Here is a 24680-nt window from a genome sequence, read left to right as displayed (position 1 = left end):
TTTTTTTTCTCCGAATTTAGTCCAATAATATTGCTCACTTCTTATACACTAGTGTATACAAGTTTGAAGTGTTTAGCATCACACGTGCAAATTTAATTTCTCGAGAAGATCTGCTTCTATTTTTTTTTTAGAAGTTTCAGATAAATATCACATCGACCTACTATAATTTTTGTTTCATATCATTCTCACTTTCTAGGCTGGTATAGTCAACAACAGTTATGTTTAGTAATATTCTGTATTTAATTGTAGTTTATTTTCTATAAATGCTAATAGTTTTTTTTAACTGATAAATCTAACTGATATCCTAAAAGATCTCTTGCAAAACTCTTTAGAGATGATAAAATTCAGTTTTCACTCTCAATTCTCTCACGAATTAATATCCGAATACTATAAATCCGCGAATGCCTTTTATTGTCCATAAGGAGGTAGGCGAGACCATTTAACCTTAACTTGACTGGTGGGCAGCCAATCTCCACCCTTAGTCAATCAAAGATAGTTAGCCTAAGGCTATCAATGATTTTAATAGACATCCAGGGAGGAGAATGCAGCAGATCAGAATATTAACTGAGTTATATTTATTTCAAAAATAGGATATTCAGTGTTTCTCAGATCATTTCTTTGGACAGAAACGTGTTCTTAACCAAATGAAGTTAATTCAAAGCCAATAACGCTTCAGCTCTTTTGGTCCTGAAAGAACTTGATGAATTCATGTCGGTGATCCTTCCGATTTTTTACTGACCACATTTGGATAATTCTTTTCTGAGAGATCCTTTCGTTACCTGGATGCATAACGTTATTTCTTAGGACTTATTTGTGAAGAATTCTATTCATCTTCCACAAATTTAAGCTCTTCATTTGGCAATTCTGAATAAATAAAATTTTGGTTGCTCTATTTAATCCAAACATCGTCAATTAACAACTGAAACCCATAATTTAGTTTAACAAAGCTGAAAAACAATAAAAACGCGACATAATTTTCGAGCCTTTGGTACCGATAATGCCTTTTGGCTGGCATGAGCATGACTTCGAATTCTGTCTAAGACGTAAAGAATTTTTATAAGGACAGAAGATAAGTCAATTAGTCTCAATTATGAAGGTTTGCAAGGTACTTCTTCCCGGAATCGTGGAATTTTTTTATCCTGAAAAATAGATAAACTGGCCGGAGAACACACACCTCAATACCGGTTTCATAGCCTTAACTGCTTCCTCCATAATTCTAACTCAACTAAACCATAGCCATAATTTTATTTTGAAGGCCATCATTAATAGCCTTCAAAACAATATAATAAAAATTGATAGCCATCATTTGAAGGCTATCAATGATAGCCCTTCAAATGATGATCTTGAAAATTTAGCCGATAGGTGGCACAAAATGGCACACAGGTCTGTATACGTCTGCAAACTCCTGATATTAGCATATCTATGGAATTACTTTTTGAACCTATGAATACAGATTATCAAGTGACTTCATATAAGAACAAAGATGAACACAGCGACACCTAGCGACTTTTCACTTGCGTATGGCCGGATTTGAATACTGGAGTCTGCTATCAATTAGATGCGCCGTTAGAATTCTTTACTGAATTGAAAGGAAGTTGGGAAACATCCCGTATTAAGGAACTGCATATCTTCATTGACGCTGCAAGTTATCACGTGAACATAATCAAATCCAATACCTTCTGCTCGTATGGATTAAAAGAAGGAAGACGTGATTGCTGCGTTGGAATATTAGTCTCAAGATTAAGAACACCAGCGGGCCCAAAGGGTTTGATGACGACAGAGAGAAGCGGATCATGTCGACTAGCCACGATTCCTTTTCAGAAGGACGGCCAAAGCAACAAAAGGAGGAGTAGATGGAAAGTGGGGGGATGATAGTGCGCTAATAAATTTAAACCGTTGAGCCTTTACTAGGATGGACATAACAGTAAGAGGAGTTGGGGGAAAAGAAGCGCTGTGCACCGAGAAGGCAGTGACGGCTGTGTCATCCTGCTACAATAGCTGCCAGATTGATTTTACGCTGCTCTCAACTACGTTGCCATAGCAACGGATGGCCCTCACAGATGGCGGTGACAGTCGTGGGACTACTACGCGCAGAAAGAGAAGGGTTGCTTTCTTTTAGCGAACGAGGACGTTGTGGATTTGTCTCAAATTGAGGTGACTCCATTGTATGAGAAATCTTTTTGTCTACGATTTTTTTTTTCTCCCGAAATTGGACACATTTACTGATGATGGGAAAGTATGGGGGGGAGGGAGAAGAAAAATGAGAAGAATTACAAGAGTTGAAAAGAATTTCAGACGAACACTATTAAGAATTATCCAAAACATGATAAAACAATTATATTAACTAAGCCTATTTAATCATGCAAACAACAAGCAGGCGATCTCGAAAATACATTTTGTATTATTTGCTTTGCAGAAATTGTACATTTCTCAGTGATGCTTTGGCAGCCACAAAATTTAGCTAGTCTCGCACAGGATGCACGTGGCCTTTCTCTATTTGTAAATTTCTCATTAGTTATCACGTGATTGAATATTTAATACAAAACACAAATGATAGTGTTCGTTATCACTTACTGAAGAATAGATTATCTTTTTTTTTTTTACTAGGCATATAAGCAGAAGAATGCGAACAGAGAGGTGCGAGGTTTATGAGCTGTTTAACACTAATGACCACAAATTTTTATAAAGAGTTAAGAAGCAGACGTAAGGAAACGAAGTTAACGAGCACAGCCCTCATCAAGGGAAGTCTGGTGACTTGAGATTGTAGGGCATATTTCATCGTCTGATGCAGCTGACAGACGCAAGCATGCAGCAACGAATCTCACTAATATCATACAGGTCGATCGTTGTGACGATGTTTTTCGGCAAAACTAGGCGTGCAAGCGACAGGAAGTGTGTTTATCTTTTACTTCAGTTTATTTGGTTATCAGTGCCCGGTGTAGCGGTGTGTGTGTGTGTGTGTGTGGTGTTCTGGGATGGTTAGGCGCGAAAGAGAGGGGGGGGGGGAGAAACAAGAGGACGTTCTGGTGGTACGGACAAAATGCATGACAGCTCCTATCCGTACGCATCCTCCGAGCAGACCCACAACCAGGCTCCGCAGGGAACGTCAATATATCGATTTGCACGTGGCCGGATTCTCTGTGACAACTCTTTGAAGCTTGGTGACGGAAGGACTGATATTTAGTGCCTGAATATGGTGAAGAAACTATTTCAACACAAAACATGTAATTTTGAGTTGAATTATTTCAAAAAGCAGCAGTGCATAATAAATGCAAACATCGGAAACGTAACATTCAGATGACGTCACAATCTATTTTGCATATCTAATTCTTCTCATAGAATTCTGAGATCTTTTGGACGAAGTTCCACTGATTGCATTAACGTTTCCAAACGGGGGGAAAAAATCTATCGTTCTTCAATATTTATTCAGTGTTGAGATATTTTCTATAACGAATCTCTTTCGTAACACCAAGTCTTAGTGGTAAGCGTATATCCAATACGAATTTAAATGCAAATACAAGACGGTTGTTACAAATCTCACGAGGCGTTATCTAAGCGTATGCTGACAGAAACTAAACTCAGAAGGTGCTCGAATAAAAAAAAAAAAAAAAGGAAAAAATGTAATTACGAGTGCAAAGGTAAAGTTCCAAAACGTCTTCGTGACTGAAGATTTTTTTTTTCTTTCTGTAAAGTTATGGAAAGAGCAAAAGTAAACTTCACCCGAGAGTGTCGTTAAGAGGCTTGTAAGGAAGGCGAAAACATATGCAAATGAATACAACAGAAAGATTGTCTAGTGCTTCATATTGTCATCTCAATGCATTTCTACATAAAAAGAGTCGCACTGATGCTATTGTAAACAGAGAAATTATTTACTCAATATGCAGGCTGTATACTTCAATAGGAGAATCGGTTGACCAATTTACACCAAGAAATTGTACATTCAGATTGCGTCACTGGGAGTAAGAAGTAGTTTTAGACTTCGTCGTGGCAAAGATGAGCAAAGAGAAAAGGAGACGCTAAATTGATACTAAGATGCATGAACAAGTTTTACTATATCCCGTATGAAGCTTTTAGAATAAAAAAAAAAAATACAAAACTCAATATATTTGTGCATAGCATATATTGTGCTGGTTCGCAACAATCGCATATATAAAGTTGTCTTATTTCCAAAAAAAATAAGATGCACTTATCTTATTTCTTGATTGTGCAAAAAGTGCTGAATGCCTTTATAGATATTACAATAAAAGCAGTAGATAATACAACAAATACCTAAAAGAAAATAGAAAGGCTACTACTGCTCCTTTGGTAAGAGTAGATGTTCACGTGCCCAGGCTACAGAATGAGGGGATCGGGAGAGAGAGTGCATGGAAAAGCCCACTGCAGGCGACCTGAATGGTCTCCAGAGGCGCATCAACCTTTTCAGGGAGAAAATGAAAAGAAACCTAACCATATCTGTCAGGTCTTTATAAGAAAAGGCCTAGAAGAACTTCCGAGTTTTTAATATCGTATTATATTTTGAGGAGAATAGGCCAATAACTGTTTTTCTGTTATCTCGTTAATAGTTCTGTTTTAAAATCTCTCTCTGCTATTTCAGTGAAACGATGTCATTAAAATGCTAACTTATGTTTCCATCGGTAATGGGAATCCTGTTTTTTTTTTTTTGTTTTGTTTTTTGAAAGATAATCCATATTCCTGAAATCCGAGGTGCATTCTTTCAGGAGTTATTTAACACAGAAGTTTAAATGATCACTTATAATATGATTATGGCACATTCACTTTGGTAAATGCAATTATAATCCTTCCAAGTTTTTAAAATAAATTGCAGCATCATACACAACAACGAAGCCTTTCTTATTTCAATTTATTAATGCCCAACATATACATGCAATACTATTTTATTTTTACTTTTTTTTTTAATTCTGTTTCTTTTTTTAAATCCGTTATATATCAGTCGTTATCTTTTATTCAGTTTCATTCTTGCCATTTCGTCTTTTTCATTGGTTCTATATTGTTATTTCAACTTGAACACTGTTTTTTGGATAACTATTATCTTCATTTAAAAAAAAAAAAAAAAACATGTCGAAAAAGTCGTACACCTAATCTAGTCAATATAATTCGATCCCTACCTCGTTTTTTGGGTAATTTATACTTATTAACCTGTTTTAAAGCATAGTTTAAAATATAAAGAGCGCTCCATTTCAATTAAATTAACTTTGCTATATGCATTTTTAATATCTAATTTCGGAGCCAGCGACATAAAATATTTTCATCTATACCTGGCCACAACCAAACCAATTAATGACCAGGCATTAGGTTTTATACCATGACAATAGCCAGGTCTGATTTGTTGCTGATGTCTGATCAGTTATAGTTCATTAGATAATAATAATAATAAAATATGCGCAGTCATTTGTTTGTTAACCGCGAAGATATATTGATGTTCTGCCTGTACAGATACAACAATTAAGCAAAACACATTCAGCATGACATAAGATCGAAGAAGGAACGAAAAAAAAAATGGTCATTTTAATTTGTTTTTTTTTTTTCGTTAAAAAGTGTCAATTATATATCTAAATGCAGCTTTTGTTAACACAACCTCTGAGTGAAACAATTTCTCTGTATAATTTTATATGCTACGCCATATAGTAAAGGAAATCGAACAATTCGATCTGCTAAGAGCAATATCTGTTACGTTTTAACGACCCGAGCGCCATCTAGTGAAGCAAAATGTTATCATTAGGAACGCGTTCCACATAATTGTTTAAAAACGTGTGTTTCTTCTTTTTTTTTTAATGATGTGTTCATATTTATATGCCGAGTTGTGCCCATTCATTTTTACTATTGTTATTTACTAACATGACTTACCTCCAAGTCCATGCTAGGCCGTGGCATATGCATGGGGGCGCCCTCTCCCGTAATGGTATGGTGACGACGTTGCTGAGGGCGCTTCAGCGACTGCGATCCTCTAGATCCATCATTCATTTGGCTCGTGTTGTCGGTGTTGGCCCACTCGTTCTGCTTTATTCCACCAGAGGGCGCTATAAGAAAAAGTGAGGAGAAAAAAAGACTACTGTAGCAAAGTGAAAAGCCTATTTGTGCACATCATATGTTTTCAGTAATTTGACAAGTCCATCAGCAATGCCATTGGTTGCCATGGTTTCAAGGGAAAAAATATTAGTAGCAAAGATGGGTTCAAAGAAAAACAAAAGGGAATCATTTCTCAATAAACGACTCGCTCTTTTCATGGACACTTCAAAGATGAGTTTCAGACAGCATCCAAACTCGCAAGTTCACAAGTAGCGACACCTAGTGTCGAAATGGTATAACACGAACTTTTATTTTCTCATTTACTTAACTAATTCAAACACCATTATTACTGCCGAATATTTATGATTAATTTATCACTCGATTGCGATGATATATGGAACTCAGTGTAAGTTATTTCAAAGCAATCTCCATTAGTCATAGGGTATAATACAACACCGCACAATTTTTCAATCGGATTACTTTCTTGATGTGAACCAAGCAATTCATTCCTTGAAAACATCTTTCCTTTTTCCCACATTGGTTTATAAGTCGATATCATGCGTGTGCCGATAAACAGAGCGTTTATAAAACGGCGATAAAACTAACTGATAAATGACAGAATTTAACAAATGCTAAAGGAATTTCGATCCTATTTCTTACAACATTTATCTAATTTTTTTTTTTAAACTCTATATGCATCGAAAATCATATTTTAATAGCATCGAAGATGGCTTTCAATTTCTGGAAAATAATAAATGGCTATACTTATTACAGTCATTTATAAATTCTGCATGAGCATTAAAATTGATTTTCGCGTTATGTCATTAATTACTGTATTAAAATTATTACACTAGTCAGTTGCAAAGAGAAAATACGTGAAAAGAATTCAATAATAATAAAAAAAAAACATGAAAAATATTTCACGCTAACGCATTCGGCAAATTTTAATTCTATTTATTCCCAGAATTTCACGCATACAGCAGATTCTGACTTGAAACAATTAGATTTCATGAGCTAGACGAACGTGAGAGCGCATGCGAGTGACTGGTTGCTAGGACAACATGAAACAAGGAAAACCAGGTTTGACTGCTAATGGAAAACGAAATTTCCTTGGAGAAAGGAGTCGATGTTATAGGTCTACAAAGCAGCTGAGATGTTTAGGGAGGCAAAAGCATCCTGTTCAATCCCTGATGGTTCTTAAAATTAGATTTTATTCATGACAGAAAATTTTATTACAAAAAAATACTACAGATTATTGTTTAGAATTGTTTAAACAGCTGTAAAAAAAATTGAAAGTATTCATATGAATTTCGCAATAATCAGTTCAAGAACTGCCAAAATAAAAGTATGAAGATTAAAAAAGAACGAGAATTTTTTTTTTTTTTTTTACTTACAGCTACAACTTGGAGTGAATAAACTGCCTGTCATCACGAGACCTTACCACACCCCTGAGTCATGATAACAATCCATTCGGGAGGCTAGTCAATAACTTGTTTCGTATCAACAGATAAGAAGCAGATAACTTAGTCTTTTGCAGAACTGCAAGCTGAGTAATTTACTGTGGATACGACGACCACCTGATAACTGCGATATAATATTTATATTTTATATTAGCCCTTGGCATTCAAAGCGAGTTATACTGCCTGTGCATTCTTTTTTTTTTTTTTTTTTCTTCAACCAAAAATATTAAAATATTTAACAGCAAGAAACTGAAAGCGTCTCTTCGACCACGCTACAAGTCACACCATCTTCTGGCGAATATGACTGATATAAAAATATTGTTCGGTAGCGATATATCTCTGAGACAATATAACAGTATTGCATGCTACCAAAAAAAAAAAAAAAAAAAATAGCTGTAAACTGTAGGGCATTTATTAAAAGTGGAAGAATCAATTTTGTTACTAATAAATTCAATGTTTAATAGTTTATATTAGTAGCCTCACTTATGAAGTGATACTGCTAATATACATGCATATGATTTTGTCCATAATTTGAATGTATCAACATGACAGTTTATATTGGAGCCTCCGTATAGCTCATCTGCCAAGAGGTCACGGCATTTGCTCTTCGTTCAGAAAGATCTGGTAGCGATTCAGTGTCTTTATAAGACTTTTCAACTGAAGGTGAGTTAAGCATTCTCATACAGCGGCTTAGCGTTTCTCTTCCTACAAAATAGCAAAAATGTGTTTCCTTTACGGGCAGCTACAGTCATAGTTCTTGCCATTGTCAACTATGCCAGCGAATGTACAGGAATCAACAGGACTGGGAATAAGAAAAAAAACTGTTCATCTTCACGGAAAGGAATAAAGAAATTACGCCAGTAAGATTTAGTCAAGTTGGAAATCTACTTGGGAAAAAAATTATTATGAGAAATTAAAGTAACTCAAACATGAGAAAGGGCTGATATAGCTAAACGAAGAATCGTAAATTATGTTATTATTTTTACTATTCATCTATTACCTAAAGTTAGATCATTATATGTCTTGTCAAAACCAACTCTACTATACGGAATCGAAACATGGACCATAAAAAAGAAAGATGAAAAACGAATTCCAACAGCAGAAATGAAGTTCCTCAGAAAAACAGCTGGATGTGGGACCATAAAACAAATGAAAAAAAATTGTACAATCCCTGAATATAAGACCAATGGATTACTACATAAGACAGTATAAACAAAAATGGAAAGAACATTTAAATCGAATGGACAACAGCAGACTACCAAAAATATTATACAGATACAAAATAAGTGGAAAAAGAAGAATCGGGAGACCAAGAAAGAGAGATGGCACGAGACCGGAACAGGCCACTTGGCCTAAAATCCATGCTTCTGAAATTACTAATGTAATACATAAATACATGTAATTATGCCACTTTAAGTAACAAGTGAATTTCATAGCCCGGTTGAAATTATCACCTTGCTTACTGGAAGAATAAAGTGAAAAAAGTTCCACGTGTGGTCTCTAGCTGAAAATACATGAGAATTAAAACGGAATTTTGCCATGTTTAAGACTCAAGGGCAACACACTTGAAGTTAGAAACTAATTTTAAGTTGTTCAAGTGGTACATAGTATACACGTGGTAGCAGCAGAAAAGAATACGACACGGAAATCCTTGAAGTTTGTTTATTTGGCTGGCTATACCTTGGCAGTTAATTGTAGAAACTGGTAGGTTTTTGTCGTGGTAAATATTAGACCGTTTTCGTCACTAATGCTTATAAGTGCATGACATACGAGATCCAGTGATTCAAGGTTTTACAATGACCTTTCAAAATTCACTTTATTTTATGCGATGAGTCACGCTGAAAAACTTAGGCGATGTATTTTCAACTTGCGAAGGGTTTTTCAAACCTTGCAAAAGAGAGAGAGAGAGAGAGAGAGAGAGAAAAAGGAAAGAGAATCAAAGCATACTTTCTAACAGTGTAAAATAATCTTAGGAATACGAAAAACTGAAAAATCTACCACGTAGGCTATAGCGAATAAAGGTAAAAAAATCCAGATGGAAAGTCACACGTAAAACTGGTAGTTCCACATTATGATCTATCTACTCTACAAGTTTTCACTGATGACAATCTCTAGTTTCTGAAAGGTACATCACTTCACAAAAAACGTAAGTTGTAACCTTGAATGATTAATGCATGCAAACAATCACTTTCATGTGTAGATTTTTCACAAAATAAAACAGACTCTTTTTTATATGCAAATAACATTGTTAAAATAATATACATTCTTATAACATAAATTGAAACGGCTGTTTTTCTGGCATCCTTAATAATAATTAAGGGGATACAAATCCCTTGTTGTTCAACTGCCAGTAAGCAAAACTCTAAGATCGAGAACTACGAATTTGAGTTTCATATATACCGAAGTACTATCGGCGAATCCAAGTGTAAATGACCACTTGGTAGTACAACACCAAGGCAAGCTTGCTCCGCCTTTGCTTCGAGTTGCCTTGGTGTTGTACTACCAAGTGGTCATTTACACTTGGATTCGCCGATAGTACTTCGGTATATATGAAACTCAAATTCGTAGTTCTCGATCTTAGAGTTTTGCTAACTGGCAGTTGAACAGCAAAGGATTTGTATCCCCTTAATTATTATTAAGGATGCCAGAAAAATAGCCGTTGGGCTTTCAATTCATGTTATAATATACAAACACACCTTTATGGCATTCATATAGTAGAGGTATGCAAGTTCTTTTCACTTAAACCTTGTTATCTTGGGTGATCAATATACCCTTGGAGGGTAATGGATGGCAATGCTGTAGCCAATGAAGTTTAACTGAGGTTCGGCTGTTGCCGTTATCCCCCCCCCTGGGGTGCTGAGATGCGAGAGTTATGAGTACGCTCTCTTAAGGTTTTTGCCTTAAGGGAGCAATTTGAGTCTCCGGGGAAAGTGTTCTCCGGCACGGCCCGCTGAGGGGCTTTGTCGGTGAATGCTTTTCTTCGGAATATGAGCGGTTCTGCTCGGTGGTGGTGTGTGGACAGTCCTTCGCCCACGATCGCTAGGCCACTCAATCGTGGGCGAAGGACTGTCCATCTCAGCGTTGGCTCGTCCACGCTGAGATGGACAGTCCTTCTCAGCGTGGACTGTCCGAATTTTTAGAGACGGCTTTACCTTTAAATATGGCAATGCTGTAGCCAATGAAGTTCTAACTGAGGCTTGACTATTGCTGTTATCCTCTTGCCATGATCAGGGCTTTAATAGCTCAATAACACCTTATCCCTACACTGTGCTCTACAGATAACGGGGAAGATGAAAAGCATTCTTGCTTCGCCCCTTTACGCCAGTCCTTATAAGGACCTTGTTATCTTCCAGGTCTACCTACTCACTGATGAGACCTCAAAAAAGGTTGAAACCGGTCTGGATAGTGACCTCTCCTCATAATGTAATTACAGTGTTACATCCCCGAGGGGCTGTGTTTTTACATTATGAGAAAATATCAAGGATAGTGAGGGATCTTGCTCCACCTTTGCTTCGAGTTGCCTTGGTGTTGTACTACCAAGGTCATTTACACTTGGATTCGCCGATAGTTTTTCGGTAGAGTTTTGCTTACTGGCAGTTGAACAACAAGAGATTTGTATCCCCTTAATTAATACACATTCTTATTTTTTGTTGTTGCTGTTGCGACAAAATAGAGAAGAACAATGTGTTATGGAAATATGCAGATTCACGAAAGACAAATAATTCAGACAAGTAGAAAGGAGGTGGCATGAGTTGTTAGAACAACGACTTAAGCAAACCGATATTCGAATCAACCCCCACTCCCTGGCAAATTTCAATTCTTGAATCTGTGTTATTATTATTTGAAACCAATGAACTTAGAACTCTTTGGCTTATTTATTTAATTCCCTTTTTTTTTTTTTTTTTTTGTTAAATTCTATCGCGCCTGAGGAGAATTATTACTATCACTATGAATGATTTTTTTTCAATAAAAGTGGGTTAAACGTCAAAGGGACATATTTAGTGTTCGCCCAGAATACTTATATTTCATTTAAATCCATCCAACAGGACAGAGGAAGTTACTGCCAAATCAGAAAGGTTGAAGGTCAAATGTTCCGATTAAAACAAAAATTGAGAAACAGATGGCCAGGAAGAATTTTTGTAAGGACTGAAAACTCCGAATTTCAATCTTTCTCTCATATATATAGTTTTAAGCGTGCTGTGCTTACCAATTATATTCACACGAATATATAATTTCCAACTTCAAGTAATATCAAATACCTCAGTAATCTAGCAATTGCAGGAGTATTAGAGTCTTTCTAGTATATGAAATTATGTGAATGTGAATAATATTCGTCAATTTAATCTCACCAAAAAAAAAAAAAAAGGAGTGGACTTGAAAATATACAAACGGCTACAGAAGAGGAGTTCATTGGCGAAATTTTATCGTCTTTGCCTCCGATACTAAACCTAGTGATAGAAATAAAGATCAGAATAAAATGTCACTGGAGGGAATTTTGCGTACGTCTTATTCAGAACGATTTTGTTGTTATTTGCATACACAATTCAGTTATTATGTATGCTACGACTGCTCTACAATTCAGGTATTTGTCTGTCTATTGCAACGAGTGGACTACTATAAACATATTTCCAGAACCAAAAACATTTTGTCAATTTCCAGCCTTCGGCAAATCATGTTTAAGAATTCACAAAAATGGCATAGGGGAAGGATATAGACAGGAGTGTACTGAAGTCGTGAAAAATTTAAAAATTTATGGACTTCTTGTTTTTATCCGTTCTCTACAGTGGAACGTTTTGCCACGAAAATGCCTACAAACACCCCAAGGGGATAGTGTTTGGTAAGATGGCCCGGTAAAGTTTTCCTTAACAAGTTCCGCTGTTCGCTGGAGACTTACCGGGGCTCTGTTTTGTCGTGTGCAATATCAGTTTGCCGGCTGCTTTCTACACGACCCTAAAGTGTGCGTCGAGTTGTGACTGATAAGAAAAGTTCAGGATGCCACGACAATAAAAATGTTAGCCACTTCCGGGTGATGTTTAGATTGCCAATACCAGACTGATAAAAGGGAACAGGTAGCTGAGAATCACAGCGAGATAGTGCTCTATACCTACGAGAGAGAAAGAAGAAAAAAAAAAGTGTTTATAAAACTTTGTAACCCACTTAAGTAGCACAAACTGCTCAGAATGGTTTAATTTTCTTTGACTTCGTTTTCCAAGAAATGATTGGGTGATAGCTGATGTGTGTGTTCTACAAAAAAGGGATCTTTTGTTTGCGTTTAAAAAAAAAACACTTTGGCACTTCAGTCACCATAACAAAAGGGATGTCCAACTAGAACATGAAAAGTCTGGGAAAAGAAAGAAAAGTTATATCAGTGAATTGCACAAACTAAGTACCAAGTCCTGTTTATTTAATATGTGCAGATAGCAGACAGGGTAGTGAGATGAATATTACAAGATTAAAGGTGAAATGCCCAGACATTGATAACGTATACTAATTTCGAGATTGCTACTGCTTTTTTTCCGAGTCAATAACGATCTTTTAAGTTGTCGTAGATAGAGACAACTTACTGCTATAGATTTCATTGGAAAAACTGGGTTCGAATCCTATATGGAACTGAAGATGAATCTTTATAAGGTCTGTCCAACTGAAGATGAGTCAACTAATCTCATACGGATGAGAATGTTTTTCCTTTCCTAGCGAAAACTCTTTTTCATCCTCCGAAATATAATCCAGCCAATATATAATGCATGCAGTTAAAAGACGTAATACATTGGTCTTTTTCGGTCCCAGTTGCTTCAAGCTCTAATTCCAAATAACAATTTGAAATTAAAGCTTGAAGCAACTGCTCTAAATCTAACATCGTTAAATTCATTTAATATATAAGTCGCAAAAAAGAAAGATATAACTAGTAGAAAGGTGAATAGCAAAGTTAAATTAGGTGAACGATAACACAGAATTAGTGACAATAACATTAATAGAGTTCCAAAGCATCTAAAGCACAATATTAGTTATAGTTTTGACGGTTTATTATGTGGGCTTTTGGGAATCAAATGCTTATAGGATTGGAATGTGACTAACCAGGTTCAGTGAAATTAAGTAACCAAAGAAAACAATAGGACAGGACCATATATCAAGTGGAAACCAATGGTTGTGGTCAGCCTCTAAATACGAGAACAGAGAAGTGAAACAACAAAAGATTTGCATAGAAATTTCTGTTTCTAGGAGAGAGGAAAGACCAGTTATATATATTGTAATATAATGAGTATCTGCCATATATATATATAACGCTAACGAGTTTATATGTGGAAGATATTATCCTCCACACGGAAATGAAGACTCCTTCATTCAGCAAGTCTTCATTCATATTCCTGCTGAATGAAGCAGAGGCAACCTGCCAATCATAAAAACGTAAGGCAAGCGCCTCCGGAACTTTCAAGCATTGCAGTCCCATTCTGCATATTCTAAACAATGATACACAATGAGAAAGAAAGAAGACAGAATAAGAAGAGAGCGCTTAACTAATAAGAAAGGGGGAACAAAAAATAACAAATTAATAACAAATCAGAGCTTCTTGTGAGTAGTGCACTGAACTATCTATCACTTATTTCATAACATCCTTCATTAACGATATATATAATATACTCCACCATCAAGTAAACGAAAGCAGAATTTACTGTTGTCATGGAAACATGAAGGTACAACTTCATCTACTTCAATCTATTTCTTCGTTCCCAAAGGGGATAAGTAGATTCACCACAACTTCTAATTAAAGTTACTTCTCGTGATGAATGATTGATTATAGTTATGATCTGTAATATTAATTTGTTCTCGAGAGATTATTATAGAGAACTCCTCTATACAAAGAGGAGTTCACATGATCTACAATCAATCTAAACATGAAGGCAATTAGAACCTTATGTCAGTATTAGAAAATCCCAGCAATGTCCCATTCGGTAACAAATTCGCCAACCCAGTCCAAGTCGATACAGCGAACATCTCCTATAAGCCCAATTCTCTAAGAACCCGTGCAGATCAGTAGCATCCGTTTCGGAACTACGTTTGCGCACAGTATTCGCACATTCATTGGTGAAAACTAAAGCAACAGTGCATGGTCTAAATGCATTATCTCCGTACTAGACCTGCGGACATGTAAGCGACTGTATTTCAATAAGTACAGTAAGCCAGAGGATGCTGTAACTGACAGACGGACACGAGGTAGCGGTGGAATACGAAAATCCTACTCTTAATCACCACACCAAGTTAATACCTCGCCACTTGCATTTCACCTCAGCTTTCTCCCGTGTACATAACCCTCCGCGGAATACAAACCACGTGACAGCTTTACACGACCTGTTTAGCCTGGGTTAATGGAAAATGCCCGCATTCGCAGCAAACTTATAGAACATCACACCGCTCTCTCAAGCCACAAGAATTTGCCGACCCGAGAACGTTAACACGCGCACGCACACACAGTACTAATGGAAAAGGGGGATTTCGGTCAGATGGAGGGGGGGAGAGAAAGGAGGATTCGCCAGCTGCATCTGTGTCAGTAATCTAGTTGCTATAGCAACACAGCGCTAATATTCCAGAAACCTAGGTCAGCACCCTGTCAAGCTTCATGGAGATAGGTAAGGATTCATTAACACGCAGAACATGGGGGGGGGGGTGAGAAGAGGGAAGGAGGAAGATTGATTTTCTCAAAGCGCCTGGTCACATGGTTCGGTGAAGTAATTAGATGGCGGTATCGGCAAGAGGTAAACGCTTCGGTAGACGCGTAGATTCCCAGTGTAATTACCACACAGGAGGATGTCCCGTGTAACTTATTCCATAATTCCCCCCCTCTTTCCACCCCCTTCGGTGAACACAGTTCGTATGAGAAAATTTAAGAACAGAAATAGCTATCCACATGGCTATTTCCTCGTGCTTCTAATAATCTGGAGAGTTAGTATACATTGTTTGCATTTTTTTTTAATTTTTTATTTTTATAGAATTAAGAAAGTTGAATAGTTTAGATTTTTTTTTTCTAGAGGTCCCATGCTGAAAACTACAGACCATACCTTTGTCTTTGATCACTAACAAGTGTAATCCAATTCACACTGGATTCTACTATCTCCGCAAATTACAGCAAAGGCAACTCAATCCAAAATGTTCCTAATTCGTTGCCGGCCTGGTTGGCCGAGTGGTTAGCGTATTATCCACTCTCCAGCTAAAGGGTTGCGGGTTCGAATCCCGCCGTGGACATGGATGTTTGTAATTGTCTGTGAAAATACTAGTGCTGGCTGGCGTTGGTGTAGTTGCGGTTAGTTGTAATTGGTGGATTGAGTAGTGGAGACAGAGCTGTAGAGTAGGTGTCGTCCCTCAATGAGTCTTTGGACTCCCTATAGGTGTCACAATAATCTATCAGTTCATTCATTCTCATGATGTTTCAGTTTTCTACTACGAATTCCTCGGCATGAGAATGCAATCCGATTGCGTAGATAATGTTAATCCTGACGATGAATAAAAAGCAAAAATTAGCAGTTTTGTATAAATTCAATTTTTTTTAAATCAAAAAATTGTTCACTGTGACATCAATCCTTAAATCTAAACGGCTGCATCAATGTAAGAAAACTATGCAGGAGACAAATATATTAAGTGTTCTCTCTCTCTAATTCAGTAATTAACGGATTTAAAGATAAACAAATTTCAGAAATAAACGGACTGCACATAAAAGAAAAGATTATTTCTTTGCAACGGTCCCCGTTCCAGGAAGCAATTACTAGAACAGCCTAGAAAGAAAATTATTACGCTATCGAGCTGGAAATACATTTAAGCAATTGAAGTACTATTCAAAATCTGGTGCTCAATGAGAATAAATGATGTGATAAGTCCTCCCATTAAATAGAAGTTCTATTCAAAAATTATTACAGGTGGAGTACAGCTTAACATAAACGCATTTGTGATTATAAATAAAAAATAACTAAATCAAAATAGAAACTGGAATTTTTTTTTCAAGAAAAATGAGATTTATTTTTATTTGTAATAAACTTTGATATCCGATCAGTATATCCCAAAACATAAAACATAAACCTCTCTTGAAAGCAGCATATACAAAACTATACAAACAAAAAATATACTTCTGTAATTTGTTACACAATTATTCAGTAAAATATTTTTGAAGCAGCGATATATTCTATATTTTATCACTGTATAATTGTAGAAAAATTATGAATATTTAATATTCTCATTATGTATTATTCGTATACTTTCTCTTGTATTCTGCATATAATGTAGATTTCCAGTGCATGGATTGAATGCTACTTTTAGTTTCCACACGATATCACAGCTCCTTCTCGTATCAGGTTATTTTATTTAGATCATAGCGCCCTCTCACGTCAGGTTAGTGCATTTACTTTTCCTTGGCGAAGTAGGAAAAAAAAAATTTGTAATTCATATTTCATAATTAATAATAACAATGATATAATCTAATGGAAATAAATACCAATAAAAAAAACTCGATAAATATATTTTCCATCTTTTCCATTTTCCACTCTCGATCCATTCGGGTCGAGAGTGGAAAATGGAAAAGAGAAAAAACAAAAATTAAAAGGGGTAAAAAGAAATAGCGAGAGAATAATTTCCACTATGACGCATTCCTAGAATTGCAGGTCTCAGTGCCAAGTCAATTGCCATTCATTTCACTTGTAAAGCTGTCAAGGTTAAGCAAGGACTGGATATCAATCTCCCATTACGAACCGGTGCGATCAATTAACTAAATCCCATCAATCACATTCGCTTGTCATCACCGTGCTGCCATCTGTCAGTATTTCGCAGTTCTAACACAAATATACAGATATTTGAGAAATCTATCGATAGAGGGCAGTAGCTGTAAGCTGACTCTTCCAATCGAAGTGTCATTGACCTCTAACTTCATACACAAGAAACTTAGGAAATAATCTAGCCGTTAGATGGCGCCACTACACGGGCAACGTATAACTGGTGATACTTTTGTATTATTATTATAAAGAGCGCGATTTCCAGGCTGGTTCATTAGTTTTTTTTATGCCATCCATTTACCAATATTCCAAGCATCAAAAATCTCTATGTATAACAATTTAAAGAGTCCTTTAAATTGAGATCACCGTGGCAATGTGCCTAATTTCAAACTTTCCATTAAAAAAAAAAAAAAGAAAAGAAAAACAATACAGCACATGCAGTTCATATACTGCAGCGTTAGCAATAAACCTTTCGGAAACTGCCGGAGGAATTTTGAATGCCTGAATTGTGTCGAGATTAAACAACGTTCGTAATTGCTTTCAAAAAAAAAAAAAAATATATATATATATATATATATAGATCGCTGTCTAATGATCCTAAAGCATCTGTACAAGCATCCATGCAATGTGTTCAAAACACATCAACACAATATTTTTGTTGAGATCAAGTCTGGCGTTCTTCCAGTTCTGATAACATGTTTTGCTTTTATCTACTTCTACCATTAAGAATTCGGTTTTATTTATAAAATAAAAATGAAAATTGTTAAATATACAACACTGTCAAGTTCGACGGAAATGATGGTGAAATTTCGTATAACTGAGTCTTATTAATGGACATTTGTGACATCAAAGCTATTAAATGAACAAAACATGATTACCCGTATACTTTGAAAGACAGGTAAAACCAAAAATAAAAACTATGGTTCTTATGCAAGAGATATAAACAGAAAGTGGTAAAATTTTCTTCTGAAATCAGTTGGTTAAAACATTTTTAAAAAAAATGTCTGGAGCTGAAATCGTTGAAATTCTGCTATCTTTGCTTAAAACAAGATTGGAAAGAGTGGTTTGATTAGAATTATGGCCAAAGCAATGTTTGTTAACACATGATCTACTGGCAAGGTAGAGCACATATGTCATAATATAATATCATCATCACATGGCATATATATGCTATACTTTGCCAGTAGAATAGGTCTTGACATACATCGCTTTGGTTATAATTACGGCTCATAACTGGTCAGGTATCTATCCTTGGCTTTCAGAATTTTGATTTATTAAAATAGCATGTCTATATAGAGAGAGTACGTCAATTGCAAGCTGTTTCAACCTATATCAACGCCGCAATACATGGGAGATCTCAAGACCTATAACATGATAATGTCATCTGTAAGCAAGTGAAGATAGGAATATGTTAATATTTCTTGAAGAGGTGGGGATTGTGGATATTCATTGGGGAAAACAGTATGGGGGATGACTATCCAAAGATGTATGTGTGTGGATGGGATCCTAACTACCCTTGAGACCGGATAATAAATCTTAAGCGCTGAAAACCTCGTATAAAGGCTCATTACATCATAAATGGAATATAAACTCCACGCCTTCCAAATGAAAAGAAATATTGGCCAATGCTCTAAATTAGAAAGTAGACTCAACAGAGAGTGACGAACTATTATTTCATTATTTTACTTAATGAATTTCTGGGGTAATTTTAATTCGTAGTGATCTTAATAAGTGATGTCCATACTATTAGGCTCTGTACTGTACGTCCGCAGATAAGAGAACCTTCGACACTTCTGCGCATGTCAGAAGGAGAATCCATTCCGATAATAGGGCAACAATTCGTCTTGTGGGATGAGTTGTTTGTATTACACATGGGAAAATTAACATTTGTTTTATGAACACTGCAGTTTTTAAAGTGGTAACTATTTTGTTTGTATAACAGTTGGAAACGTTTATGTATAAAGCACGTGATTTCGCGTGTGTTGGTGACCAATTCGTTCATCGCCTTATCTCTTTCTCCCCCTTCTACATAAATCGACTCTTTTTGGCAGTCTGCGAACAACGCCTCTCGCTTCTGTAGTCTGACAGTATTAGAGTTGTCTTCTAGATGATTTCCTTCCAGTTGGAAAGGTCTGGATTCGAGTCCAGTCCCCTCTAGGGCGCGAGGAATTTATTTAATTTTCCCTCAGACAAATCGGCCGGAATACACACACACACACATAATAAACATTAACAGGTGTTTTATATACTGTACTTAAAGCCACAATTCTCATCCAACTAAATAAAGTCAATTCAACCTTACCAAAATCCACAGAATATTTTAGGTTCTGAAGATCCTCAATGATAAATATCCTACAGTAAGATAGAAATGATCTATGACAGCGATAACATATTTTGTTGGCATGTCGCCAAAATACATAAAGAACAGAATTCTCTTCTGTATCCGAGATAAATTATGCTTTTGAAAGAGAAATCGATGTGTGGCTTTCTTGATTGTGAAGAAGGGAAGATTTCTCACCTAATGCAATCAAATTCCAATTTAACTTAAAAAAAAAAACTAAATAGAAAAAAAAAAGTAAAGTGGGGAGAAGTTAAGGAATGTGAACCCAAGAGCAAACTATATGATTTTTTGTAGTGGTCACGAAAGAGAATTCCCAAAAAGAATTGCACATTCTTAAAGCTGCAGAAATAAACCCCATGAGTTATGTAATTGCCAGTAATAATGAATAAATATAATTAAACGAAATTCAAAATTGAACCGATAGTTAAACGATTTATTGACTGATTTATAATATTAATGAATATCATCATTAACTTGTAAATTTATGCTGTTTTAAATGCACCATTCTAAACAGAAATAACCAAATTTCATTCACTTGTTCTTTACTACTAAGTTCGTAGCATCGAAGCCAAAATGTATGCGCTTTGTATCTGTTTTGAGACTACTGAAGAAATAGACGTTTACGTCATAGTGACGTGTTAACAATCTCTAACCCATGTTATTTGCATTTTTAGATGAAGCACATTTTTCGTGTATGTTTCACATGCAATACTAATGGCAGTTTTTTGTCTTTTAATATGTTTTTTTTTTTTTTTTTTTTTTTTAAGCAAATTTGAAGCTTAAATTTGGCTTATTTATTAGGAATTTAATTTTTACGATTATTAACTTTTAATTTTTAGGGTTCATAATAAAAGCAGAATAAGAGGAAACAGTAATCGTCTTAAATTAATTTACTCATGCACTTATTCATATTGTTAGCTATCATTAATTCAATTTAAGTTATACTAAACAAGAAATTATATGACTGTCGCCTTCCTAATGAACAATTAATGGAATTGAGTCGACAAACTCAGGTACAATCAAACCTATCTAAGCTTAATGAACTTTTCAACGTAACAAACAGCCTTCACAAAAGCTTTATTTGCAAATTAGATCTTTCGTTTTGACAATTCGACTAAAATCGTAATTACAGTCGAATTGTCAAAACGCCATTATATCCGCAAAACACCTTACAAAGGGTGTTTTGCGGATATAAATGGCGACAGTTTACTGTGCTGTATGTTACAAAACATTTGGTGAAGTTGAAATGGTTCGAACGGAGGTTCTATTTATATCAGTGGCGGCCCGTAAAGTTTTAAGTGGGGGTGCTGCCTGTACAAAGGCATTTTTAAAAAATTATTTTTTTCCTAATCAGTAACCAATTTATTAGTACCACAGAACATGGAACATATTTGACATTAAAAAAACTGTACTGCCTCTACATATACTAAGAAAGTTGTAAAAAAAAATGTGTTAAATTCAAATAAAGGAGAGTAGCCTATGAGAATTATAACGAATTGTAATCCCCAGTACAACTGGAATCTTAAGCATCTCATACATAATAATTCTAAATTTAAAAATATTGATAAGTTGCCGAGATAAATGTAAATAAACTGCAAGTTGTAGTAGGAAATTTTAGCATTTTTCCCACACTAAAACTCATCACAATCTGGTTGGTAGTGTGCACTACTACGAAATCAGATAGACATGATCTCCAGATAACATTTATTTTATACGATCGGTTGTCGCTAGATGGCGACATCGTCAAATGCGAACTGTGGAATTTGTTCCAAAGTTTATTCATTCGTAATCTGTTTCATAAAATCAAAGCAATAAAACAACAATGAAGCAATCATGAGCAAACAGCTTTCATTTCTTTCATGTCAGATATTGTGATTTTTTTTTTATTTCTTCGGTATTTTTAGGAGTTACTGTTATTGTGAATGCGTAATATTCCAATAATTTTCTTCTAATTCTAACACGCTAACATTATCATCACATATCAATAATAATTTCTTCAAAAATATGAAATTATATTAAGTTTCAAATGGTGACATCATTCCGACTAACAGGTGTTTGTGTATTTTGTCACTAGATGGAGACACCGACGTGATATCAATTTACTTGAGCTAAACGAAAAAATGCATTCGGTTTATATATCATTTAGCGAAAGTGACATGGTTTCGAAAAATTAGTTTTCTATTACTTATAAATGACAATTTGGCTAACGGATGCAGTAATATTCACATCATTTGATGAAATATTATACCGGACAACAAATGGACATCATTTTCTTATTTTTTCTTATTTTCGCTCCCGGTTTGAATTTCGTTTACGATTCGAAGAATCTTTATAAGGATATTTCAATAAAAATGAGTTTATTTCATATGAAAGTAAAGGAGGGGGGTAATCCTGCAAAGAGCATGAATAATACACGCCATTAACAGACTTGGAACACATCTGATAGCCAATCCCCCATTCATTTAGATCATCGATATTAGTGATTGCTTTTTTACTAGTAAATGTTCTACAGGTTAACAAAGAAACACGCGAACAACTGTCATACCTGGTATAAAAATATTCTAACGGTTTATCTGTTACCACGTGTGTATGTGTGCGAGTACACGTCCGAATACATAGTTCACACCAGAACATGGAGTATTTCTGCATGTCTATTTCATTTGCATTGTGTGAAGAGATTACAGGCTTAAACCAAAATTTTCCTGTGTGTGTGTGTGTGTGTTTTCCACCATAAAATGAATTCGTATTCTACCAGAGGACCACGACCCATATTTTTTCCCAGGCTTCCTGTATTATGGAAACCCCATAATCGCATGCTTTCGGTTTTAAAAGATCTAGTTATTTTTATTTCTATTTTTGGAACTTTGCTTCGTTAAGTGATATCGGATTAATGCCGCCTCAAGTAATATTTTCTCTTTCATCAAGATGGTGATCGTTTTAAGAATAATGACCTTGAAACAAAGAAATTTATGACAGAACAACTGAAATATAAAATTAACTAAATGTCCTACTGTCATATTTCGATGGAATCAAATCAATACTTTGTATAGCGCTTTCTTTGTTGCACTGCGTAAAGAATGATCTTAAACTGACAATTAAATTATCTGTTCCGACTATAATTCTAATTGATTTGATATATTTTTTCCTAATTTCGACTGGAGTAAGTTTGTCCTATACCAATGCTTATATTTATCTATCCGTATATCTACTAGCGTATCTTACAGCCAAAGATGAACCACCGCTGCCTCCAAACATTCCGAAATCCTCCAGCTGCATGCTGTTTGGGAGGCTTTCGGAATGTTTGGAGGAGATCGAGCTTCCTGAGTTGTCCGATGACGAAGAGGAAAGTGAAAATGCAGGTCTTCACGCCGAAGGCCAGTAACAACTGAATAGTTACAGAGCTTCCTTAAGAAAGTTGCAGGCTGGTCGCAAAAACTACTGACAGCATACGACTGCACCGTCGACATCAGTGGCCTAATTACCCAGCTGAAAGAACGAAGAATTCTTCTGGCAGGGAAAAAAGGGAAGAAAAACCATCAGCCTCAGAAAAAAGAATATATTATCTAATCAAGGCTTGAATCCCAGTGGCAGCGTAATTATCTTTGAAGTAAACAAGGAACACCAAGCCAAACAAAATAATTCCGGATATAATGAACATCCCAGGACACTTTCTCTCATTAAACGACCAGAAATAGGCTTTCAAAGATTCAGACCAGCACTGGAAGCATTGGCCATATACTATGCACCACTGTCCTGCCAAGACACAAGATCCGGTGCCTATCTTTTTACTAAAAAAAAACAGCAATGCATGGGAGAGAGACACTCTCCAATGTAAGTAAAACTCGACGGAGTCCCAATCCGACAATCCAGCAAAAGTACTTCACTGGATAATCCCGTATCAACTCAGCAAAACGCCATTTCACTTGGACTTACCACATAGAACTAGAGCCACCAAACCCGATGCCGACATTCAGTGGAGAAAGGGGCAGAAATGTCTTTCCCACTCCTACTGTAGTACACAAATTCAACCCGGATTTTTCGAATGATTGACTTCTGCTAGGAAGCCCAAAATCTCCTTGCAGCCTTTACACAAAAGGTGAGAAGTCGAATCTTACATGAGCATCATCACTTTTCACTTAGAGGCAACATCATTGCCCCTTCCCAAAAAAGGAGAAACAAACAGATTTTCCTTCTCTTTAAGGGGAAGCGTGAATAATTATATAACTGTTACTCTCATGTAACTTGTAATACTATCTTATTGTAGCAGTCAATGAGCATGTAAACTCTTAGCCTGTCTGCAGAGAATCAATACTGGTTAATACTTGTAAATAAGATTTTTTATTTATTAAAAAATAAAGTATTTTAAGTGCGTATCAAAAGTCAACTGTCAGTGGTCTTAAGCCAAATACTGTAGATAGTCACGGACTGTATGCTTATTACAAGAATCACCAGTTCTAAGTTGAATATTTCAACTTAGAACGTCGTCATCATTTCAAGTGATGACGACGTCAGGCCACTCGTACATAAAGAACATCTACGAAATATTAGTTTTGAAGAGAGTGATGACGATTAAAATATGTACTTTATTTTATTTTACCTAAAATATTTATGCATTATGTGCAATGAAGTTTACGTACAATTTGTAATTTTTATAAGTTTATACTATGTATTTGTTTCATAGTTTATGTTTTCTTAACTTACATGAATTACCTGAATTAAATAAAAATATATTTTATTTTTGTTGTATAATTAAAAAAAAAAAAACGATTTCGGAACATAACCCTACTTTTTCTATGTGATCTGAGTATCATATAACGCGATTTATATAACGCGGTATTTCTATGGGACCTAACATCCGCGTTATACGAGGGTTATCTGTGTGTGTGTGTGTGTGTGTGTGTGTCCTGCCAAATTTGAAACATTCAACCGGACTAAAATGAACAGCAGTCACTAGCTCTTAGACATTGATTCAAGTCTCATGATTCGTTGCACAGATCTCGACGATATTTGAAATATAGTTCTTGTATTTTTTAAAGATCTCCTCGCAATTTCGGAGCAACTGAAACAAACAAAACGGACGGGGGGGGGTTGTGTTTTGTA

General features: G+C 35.6%; 1 protein-coding gene across 1 annotated transcript in view; it reads right to left on the bottom strand.

Annotated features, from left to right (window-relative positions):
- LOC150105640 (coiled-coil domain-containing protein CG32809-like) overlaps positions 1 to 24680 on the bottom strand; it is a 774652-nt gene that overhangs the window by 603368 nt on the left and 146604 nt on the right. Inside the window, exon 3 of the mRNA XM_090394279.1 lies at positions 5866 to 6038. Coding sequence (XP_090250405.1) covers positions 5866 to 5982 — 117 coding nt within the window. The 5' untranslated portion in view covers positions 5983 to 6038. The remainder of the gene's footprint in view (positions 1 to 5865; positions 6039 to 24680) is intronic.

The sequence above is a fragment of the Typopeltis vanoorti genome, chromosome 6 (genome assembly GCF_054136105.1).
Source record: "Typopeltis vanoorti isolate ZY-2024b chromosome 6, IOZ_Tvanoo_1.0, whole genome shotgun sequence".
In the NCBI taxonomy this organism is placed as follows: Eukaryota; Metazoa; Arthropoda; class Arachnida; order Uropygi; family Thelyphonidae; genus Typopeltis; species Typopeltis vanoorti.
The sequence above is the reverse complement of the archived record's forward strand: the minus strand, read 5'-3'. Positions and strand labels throughout refer to the sequence as shown.